The 8,477-nt window shown below is 41.4% G+C and overlaps 1 protein-coding gene across 1 annotated transcript in view; it reads right to left on the bottom strand.

Moving 5' to 3' along the window:
- grm6a (glutamate receptor, metabotropic 6a) overlaps positions 1 to 8,477 on the bottom strand; it is a 145,197-nt gene that overhangs the window by 51,616 nt on the left and 85,104 nt on the right. The window contains exons 6-7 of the mRNA XM_037684615.1: positions 5,538 to 5,677; positions 5,337 to 5,459 (exon numbers count right to left, since the gene is read on the bottom strand). Of these exons, the coding sequence (XP_037540543.1) occupies positions 5,337 to 5,459; positions 5,538 to 5,677 (263 nt within the window). The remainder of the gene's footprint in view (positions 1 to 5,336; positions 5,460 to 5,537; positions 5,678 to 8,477) is intronic.

Below are 8,477 nucleotides of genomic sequence, written 5' to 3'. Positions count from 1 at the left end.
CCCCCCCCCCCGTCCCCCCGCTGCTGGCGGACGTGCCTGCTTACCTGTAGCGAGGCGCGCACCTCGCACCTGCCTCCCTGGAAACGTTGCTCCAGACGCTGTGGAAAACGCGCTGGCCGGCTGGTGAAACTTAAAGCTCTGCTTGCTGCCTCTGAAACATCCTCTCCAGCTGATGGTGAGCATTTCCACCTCCGCTCCTGGCGCTGTACAGATCCTGTGGCGCGCTGTCTGGTCCCGCTGTCGGGGTCCCATCATCACACTGGGCCCGTGCGCGGCTGGGTTTCTTGCCGGAGGCGCGCGTCTAACTCTGCAAATCTGAGGCCGCTGGACTGGACACTGCAACCATCTCCTCCTGTGGTGGATTCTACGAGGATGGCCCTGATAAATGCCAGATCGCTGGCTAATAAAACTTTTATTTTGAACGACTTTTTCTGCTGCAACCAACTGGACTTTCATTTCATCACTGAGACTTGGATCTGCCCTGGTGAGTTCAGTGTTTTTCTGGAATTACTGCCTCCGGATTGTTCTTTTTTCAATGCTCCAAGGACAACTGGTCGTGGTGGAGGATTATTGGCTGTTTTTAATAAACATTTGCACTGCAGACAGCTCCATGGTTCAGCTAATTATTCAAGTTTCGAACTGCTCTGTTGTGAGCTGGACCGCTCCAACCCAGTTCTGTGTGCTATTTTTTACAGAGCCCCGGTTACCATAAACAATTTTTAAATGAACTCTCTGACTTTCTAACTGGTATTTTGCTCCAATATGATCGGGTTTTGATTTTAGGTGACTTCAATATCCACGTGTGCTGCCCTGCTAAACCTTTAGCTCAGGACTTTCTAGACCTCATCCAGTCCTTTAACTTTGTTCAGGGTGTTGTTGGTCCAACTCACCAGCAGGGCCACACTCTAGACTTAGTTTTAACACATGGTTTGTCTGTTTCTGATTTAGAAATTGGTGACACTGTTTGTTCCGACCACAAACCGGTTTTATTCAACACCTCATTGATTTGTGAACCTGCACCTCCCCCCACACCCAAGCCCTGTAGGATTTTTAACCCTTCCACCGCCACACTCTTCTCTTCCATCTTTGCTGGTAATTCTGTTTCAGACTCTGAACTCTCTGCGGGTCTTACTACAAAGGAGTTGCTTTCTCAGCATCAGGAGGCGTGTGTACAGATCCTGGACTCAGTCGCCCCGTTAAAGCTCAGGAATCGAAAACGCATGTCCCACCCTTGGGTAAATAAGACTACACGAGAGGCAAGACGCTTCTGCAGAAGAGCTGAACGTCGATGGAAAAAAGATAAACTTCAGGTGTCTTTTGAGATGTTAAAAACATGTTGGAAAGCCTATCAGACCACCGTTAAACAGGAGAAAAACAAATATTTCTCAAAAATTATCAACTCAAACAGTCACAACCCCCGCTTTCTTTTCAACACCATTAACACCATTCTAAACGTGCCTCAGTCTGCCACCATTGAGGCCTCTGTTGACACCTGTAATAAGTTTGTCAGGCATTTTGTTGAAAAGGTTGAGTCAATTAGGTCATCAATTCCACACTCCACACCCGACCTTTCAGTTCTTGTCCCCTGCTCAGCAGTCTTCAGTCACTTTGACCCCATCTCACTCTCATTTTTAATTGAGGTCGTTGGTCACATGAAACCCTCAGGCTCCCCTGCTGATCCCATCCCTGCTGCATTTTTTTAAACAGGTTCTACCATCAACTGGACCCTCTGTTCTTGCCATTATTAACAGCAGTTTGTCTACTGGTGTGGTCCCTGATGTTTTAAAACATGCTGTGGTAACTCCATTAATTAAAAAACCCGGACTTGACCCTGCAGCTTGTTCAAACTTCAGGCCAATCTCAAAACTTCCATTTCTTTCTAAAATCTTGAAGAAAAAAGTTTTTAGTCAACTAACCAAGTTTTTGAATGTAAATGGAATTTTTGAGATTTTTCAGTCAGGATTTAAACAACTGCACAGCACCGAGACAGCTTTAGTAAGGGTCTGTAATGACATTCTGCTAGCGAATGACTCTGGTCAGTCTGTGATCCTGGTGCTCCTCAACCTTACCGCTGCATTTGACACTGTTGATCACAGCATCCTTATGTCACGGCTAGAACACTGGGTTGGGATTACAGGGGTGGTGCTAGAATGGTTCCGTTCGTATCTGGGTGACAGAAGTTTTTGTGTTAACTTTGACAATCATTTTTCTGCTTCTGTCCCTCTTTCCTGTGGGGTCCCACGAGGCTCCATTCTTGGACCCCTTCTGTTCCCATTGTATCTGCTCTCCTTGGGGTCAATCCTGAGGAAACATGGTATTTTGTTTCACTGTTACGCCGATGATTCTCAGATCTATCTGCCTTTAAAACCAAACAGTTCCTGCTCTATCCACCCTTTGCTAAAATGTCTTGATGACATCAAGACTTGGATGGCTGCAAACTTGAGTTTTAATGATCAGAAGACTGAGGTCATTGTGTTTAACCCAAGTTCTACCACTGTCACTGATCCTGTAAACCTGCACTCCCTTCAGCCTCATCTAAAGCAGTTGGTTACCAATCTCGGGGTAGTTTTAGACTCGGACTTTAAGTTTAATAAACAGATCAACGCTGTTCTACAAAAAAGCTTCTTTCAGCTAAGGCAAATAGCAAAGCTTAAGTCCGTTCTGTCCAGATCCAACCTTGAAAAACTAGTCCATGCATTTATTACAACTCGGCTGGACTACTGTAACTCACTTTATGTTGGGGTTAGTCAGGCTTCACTTTCACGTCTCCAGCTCGTGCAAAATGCTGCAGCTCGGCTACTAACAGGAACTCGCAGGTTTGAGCACATTACTCCGGTTCTGTCCTCCCTTCACTGGCTTCCTGTACTGGTCAGAGTTGATTTTAAAATTCTCCTGCTGACATTCAAGTGCATTAATGGCCTTGCACCATCATATCTCTCCGACCTTCTCCATCCTTATACTCCTTCTCGGGCTTTGAGATCATCAGACCAGCTGCTTTTGTCCGTACCAAAAACAAGGCTGAAGCTCAGAGGAGATTGAGCGTTCTCAGTCGTGGGCCCTAAACTCTGGAACAATCTGCCCATCAACATTCGACAGGCCACCTCAGTCTCTGCTTTTAAATCTCTCCTAAAAACACATCTGTACTCATTGACATTTAACACAGGGTGATTGGATTTAGATCTAGTTTTTCATTGATACTGATTCTGTTTATGCTTTTGTTATTATTCCTATTTAACACAAGGTCATCAGATCTGATTTAGTATTTCATTGTTTCTGACTGAGTTTATGCTTTTTGTTATTATTTCTTTGACTTTTGACACATCGTGATCTGATTTAGTATTTCATTGTTTCTAATTGTTTTTGGTTTTATATTTTTATTCCATGTGCTGTAAATATATCTTGCTACTTTTTATTTGATGATGTGATATTTTTGTTAAGCACTTTGGTAACAGTTTCTGTTTTAATTGTGCTCTATAAATAAATCTGACTTGACTTACATTCTTGCTTGAGGGTGTCAATGATGGCCTTCTGGACAGCAGTCATGTCGGCAGTCTTACTCATGATTGCTGTTTTGAGTAATGAACAAGGCTGGGAGTTTTTAAAAGCCTCAGGAATCTTTTGCAGGTGTTTAGAGTTATGTCGTTGATTCAGATGGTTAGGTTAATAGCTTGTTTAGAGAACCTTTTCATGATATGCTAATTTTTTGGGACAGGCATTTTGGGTTTTCATGAGCTGTATGCCATAATCATCAGTATTAAAACAATTAAAGACCTGAGATATTTCAGTTGGTGTGCAATGAATCTGAAATATATGAAAGTTTCATTTTTATCATTACATTATGGAAAATAATGACCTTTATCACAATATGCTAATTTTTTGAGAAGGACCTGTATATGAATGAAACTTTTAAACCCAGTATAATGACCAGGACATCAAGGTCTAAGTTTCAGAAACAACACCTTAACTCTCCTCTCTAAGAACTGAGTACATCTTATAAGCCCAACTGCAAAAGACAACTGAAATCCAAAGGCCCAGAGAAAGACATTACACGTTTGGTATCATATTATCAGATGAGATTGAAACTTGACTGGCAAACTCTGATATCTTTTGAACATGAAAGCAAGTTTATTTTAACATTTAAATATGGAAAAGTATTAAGACACACTGAAGGAAGAGGTTTACTTTTGTGTTTTCTTTTTGAGGCTATGAGAAGCATTGAAGTTGGAACTGTGTTAACTCTTTCAGTGTTTTTTGTTGTTATTTTTTTAATCTGACAGGGACAAATGGAGATTCGTGTTTTTTCTTTAGAATGGAGGAGGTCTGGATCAGAACCTGACTGTCAGATTACGGTAACCTCAGAATATTTTCACTCACTGCAAAGTATTTAATGACGCAGCATGCATTCCTGGGGTCACTTAGTTGTGGCTGCCTGCCTGGGAGGAGTCGACGGGGGACAGGACAACCCCCAGAAACCATCTTATCTCCAGCAAACTGGTTGGACAACTTAAGGAGTTTACTGCTTTGTGAGGAAAGTTTACTTGGAGTTCCTCAGACTGATAAAACCCTCTAGATAGAGGGTGAAACTTCTCTAGAAAAAAGAAACTGTCCAGATAACCTGACTGAGCATTAGTGGATTTGGTACCTGGATGACTGAGCACAAACTTTGATGTCTGCATTGGTTTTTGCCACGAACTTAGCAGTTGTTTAAATCTCTTAGAGAGGGCAAGGTCGAGAGCTTCTTTTCCAGGTTACAGGAGCGGAGTAAGAGAAGGCCCTTTTATGAAGTTCAGTTCGCACTGAGGGTACACTGCAGGTAATGATGTCAGGAGAGTGCATGCTGTAGCTGCACTAACGAAGTGACATGTAAGAGAAGATATATGAAGACAACAGACCAAGAAGTGATTTAAAGATGAATCACTTCTTGTTCTGTTGCCGTCATGTATCTCCTCTTCATGTCACTTCGTTGGTGCATGCTTGTCCTGTATCGTTCTAAGAAGTCCAGATGTCCTCATACAACAGAACAGCTTCATTCTCAGCACCTTATCAGATGCTTTTTCTAAATCCACAGATACAATGAAGTTCAGATTATTAAGTTTAGTTAATTTACTTTAATAAATTAAATGTTTTCATAAGCTTTGTTTTTATTTTAGTGTTTTCATCTAAGATAAGCATTGTTTACCTTAGTGCTTCAGCTTAATTACTTTAGGTATTTTAGTTAGCTTATTTTGCTGACTTAAACTGAATTGGTTAAAACTGTTGTTAAGAGCCCTCACATAATTTCTGACAGACTGTTCCATAAATTCAGATGTGGTCCTTGTTATGGACTAGATCCTTACCTCACAGTGCCAACAACAGGGAACTCCTTTGACCATCTTCTTCCTCTCACCTGATTTACAGGGGAAGCTACAGACAGACTCTGGAACTGAGCTGTCTCCTCCAGACCACTGCATCTCATCCAGCTGCAGATAGACACACAGAGTTAGGAAGGTAACGACCAGCAGTTAGACCTTTTTGCTTTTCTACAATCAGTATCTTACATTGAGTCTCAAATTATTGGTCCACTGTCCAATCACTTGGTAGCCATGATGGCTGCGATTGGTATTCTGGAACTGAAAGATGTCGTAGCGTCCTGGAGCATCTCCATTTTCATTGAACAGAACACTCATCCCTGCACTTCCTGTAAGACAGGGTCACGACATGGGTTAGCAAAAGAATTTCAAAGTTTTAGAAGTTTAAAATCATACCATACCATACTATTTATAAAGCACGTTAAACAGTGACAGGGCAAACCAAAGTGCTGTACAAACAGAAACAAACAGGCAAAGCACACAGTAATATATAACATAACGTAAAATCAAAATATAGAAACAAAATAAAAGCAGATAATAAGTGTGATGCATACAGGTTCAACACAGATCATACAGTATTGAAACCCAGGGAATAATAGTGGGTTTTTAAGTGGGATTTAAAAACTGTGAGGGAGGGGGCCTGCCTGACAAGCAGAAGTAACTCATTCCATCAAAGCAACTTGATCTCTATTCAGTAGTTCTTCAGATAGGATCAGTCAAATGTTCATCTAAAGTTATGTAAACAGTCTGGGTGAATCACCTCCAACACAGCCTTAAACAGAATTAGCCTAACGTCACTCTGGGTAAAGCTCAAGTGTTAAATTAGTCTGATATACCCCTTAGAGGAGAGGCTGCAGTGGGGTTTTAGCCATAACACAAGTGGTAACTTCACTGGGTAGAAATACACTTAGTCTCTTTTGAAAGAGTAACTTTTAAAGGCAGACAGAGAAAATGGACCTTAGATTTTATAAAACATGACAGGAGTTAGGACCGTCCCTCTTCCGAGAAGTGGACTAAAGTCAGTCTGAAACACACATGCAGTTAAGTTTCACTTCTTTTACAAACACTACTTCACTTCTACTTCTTCAACTTCTACTTTTCAACTTCTGCTACACACTGAATGAGGCTTCGTCTCATGAAGACTTCACTTGAATTCAGAACTGGGAGAGAAAAACTCAGTTTCTGCATGGAAGGGAAGCATCCTTTCTGCACAGCAACGGGACAAAAGATACAGAAGAACCCTTGCAGACGTCTCAGCATAAGAGAACCTGACCTAACCAGAACCATCACACCGCAGAGTGGTAAATCCCAGCTGACTTCAGAGCCAGTGGCCGAACTTTCGTCCCTCCAACCGATGATAGGTGACTTTTGAGGACAAAATCAGCCTCTCAGTCACCGGAGCATCTCAGGCCTTGCGGGTATGATTTTAAGCAGCTGTGGAACATTCTGACCACTCGTTCTGGTGAGAGACTCTTCAATGCACTTCTGGTGATCATACATCACAATAATCTTATCAGACAAACTACAGATCACTTTAGACACAATTTCAACTACTTCACAAGCAGAACCAGTCCAAAAACTGCCTTTTTAAGTTTCACTGATTTGAATAATCAATTAGACCTTTGATACAAAGCTATTTGTTATTCATTTGTTTGTTATGCATAATTTTTCATCACATATCAATCAACCTTTATTTAGACAGGTAAATCCCATTGAGCCTTGAGAACTCATTTACAAGAGAGACCTGATTTCAACAAAGAAAGATGACAACAATGGACAACAGCAACAACAATAAACAATTATAAAAAGTCATACTGCAGGGTTTTTTTTTTACAAATAGGATGGCTAAAAGGAAAAGGTAACAAAAAAACAGCTAGATTCTAAGGCAAACGTAGAAAACTAAAAACAGGAACATGTCTGCATTGGTCCCTGCCAGGAGTCCAACAGATTCTTAAAGCCACTTAGAGAGGTCAAGGTCGAGAGCTTCAAATCTTTTTGTAAGATATTCCAGGAAACAGGAGTGGAGTAGGAGAAGGCCCTTTTGCCTAGTTCAGTCCTCATTGAGGGAACACTGCAGGTAATAATGTCCTGAGAGCGCACTCCGTAGCTGCACTCACGCAGAGACATGTAGGAGGAGATGTATGAAGGCAACAGACCAAGAAGTGATTTAAAGATGAAAATGTACCAGTGAGAGAGTCTGCGTGAAGTTAATGATGTCCAGTTAACCAGTGAATACAGGGTGCAGTGGTGGGTACGATAATCACAGCCAATTATGAATCTTAGTGCACCATGATAGACAGCATCCAACATCTGCAGAGTTCTTGTAGGAGCGTTCATGTAAATAATGTCACCGTAATCAATTGAGGGAAGGAAAGTCACAGATACAAGGCGTTTTCTAGCATTCAGGGTTAGACAGGATCTGTTTCTGAAAAATAAACCCAGTTTAACTTTCAGTTTCTTTACCAAGTTTTCCACATGGAGCTTAAAAGAGAGATGTGAGTCGACCAAGATACCCAAATATTTATAGGAATCAACAAACTCAATCGGGACACCATTTGAGGATAAAATCGGAGGAAGAACTGCTGGGACTAACTTCCTATTTGAAAAAAGCATCCCTTTGGTTTTGTTGGCAGTTAGGACAAGTTTGAGGCAGAATAAATCAGTCTGGATGTTGTTGAATGCAGATTTCAAAAGCTGAAAAGCCTTAGCAACAGTTTTAGCTCGACAATAAACAACTGTGTCATCAGCATAGAAATGTAAGGATGCATTAGGGATGTTTTTACCAACATTATGTATGTAGATTGTAAAGAGGGTAAGTCCTAAGACTGAGCCTTGTGGTACACCATTGTTGACTGTTAAATAACTGGAGGAAGTACCATTATGTTGAACACATTGCGTCCGGTCGGAAAGATAGTTAGAGAACCAACCTATGTTGTGTTCTGAGAAACCAATTTCTGTGAGTTTATGACACAAGATGTTATGATCCACAGTGTCAAAAGCTTTAGACAGGTCTAAGAAAAGTGTAGCACAATAATCCTTAGCATCCAGTGCTTCAACAACATCATTAAGAACCTTCAGTGAAGCAGTGGTTGGGCTGTGTTGTTTCCTGAAACCAGATTGATGTGGAGG

The sequence above is a fragment of the Nematolebias whitei genome, chromosome 11 (genome assembly GCF_014905685.2).
Source record: "Nematolebias whitei isolate Nwh7 chromosome 11, NemWhi1, whole genome shotgun sequence".
In the NCBI taxonomy this organism is placed as follows: Eukaryota; Metazoa; Chordata; class Actinopteri; order Cyprinodontiformes; family Rivulidae; genus Nematolebias; species Nematolebias whitei.
This window is presented reverse-complemented; position numbering and strand designations above follow the sequence as displayed.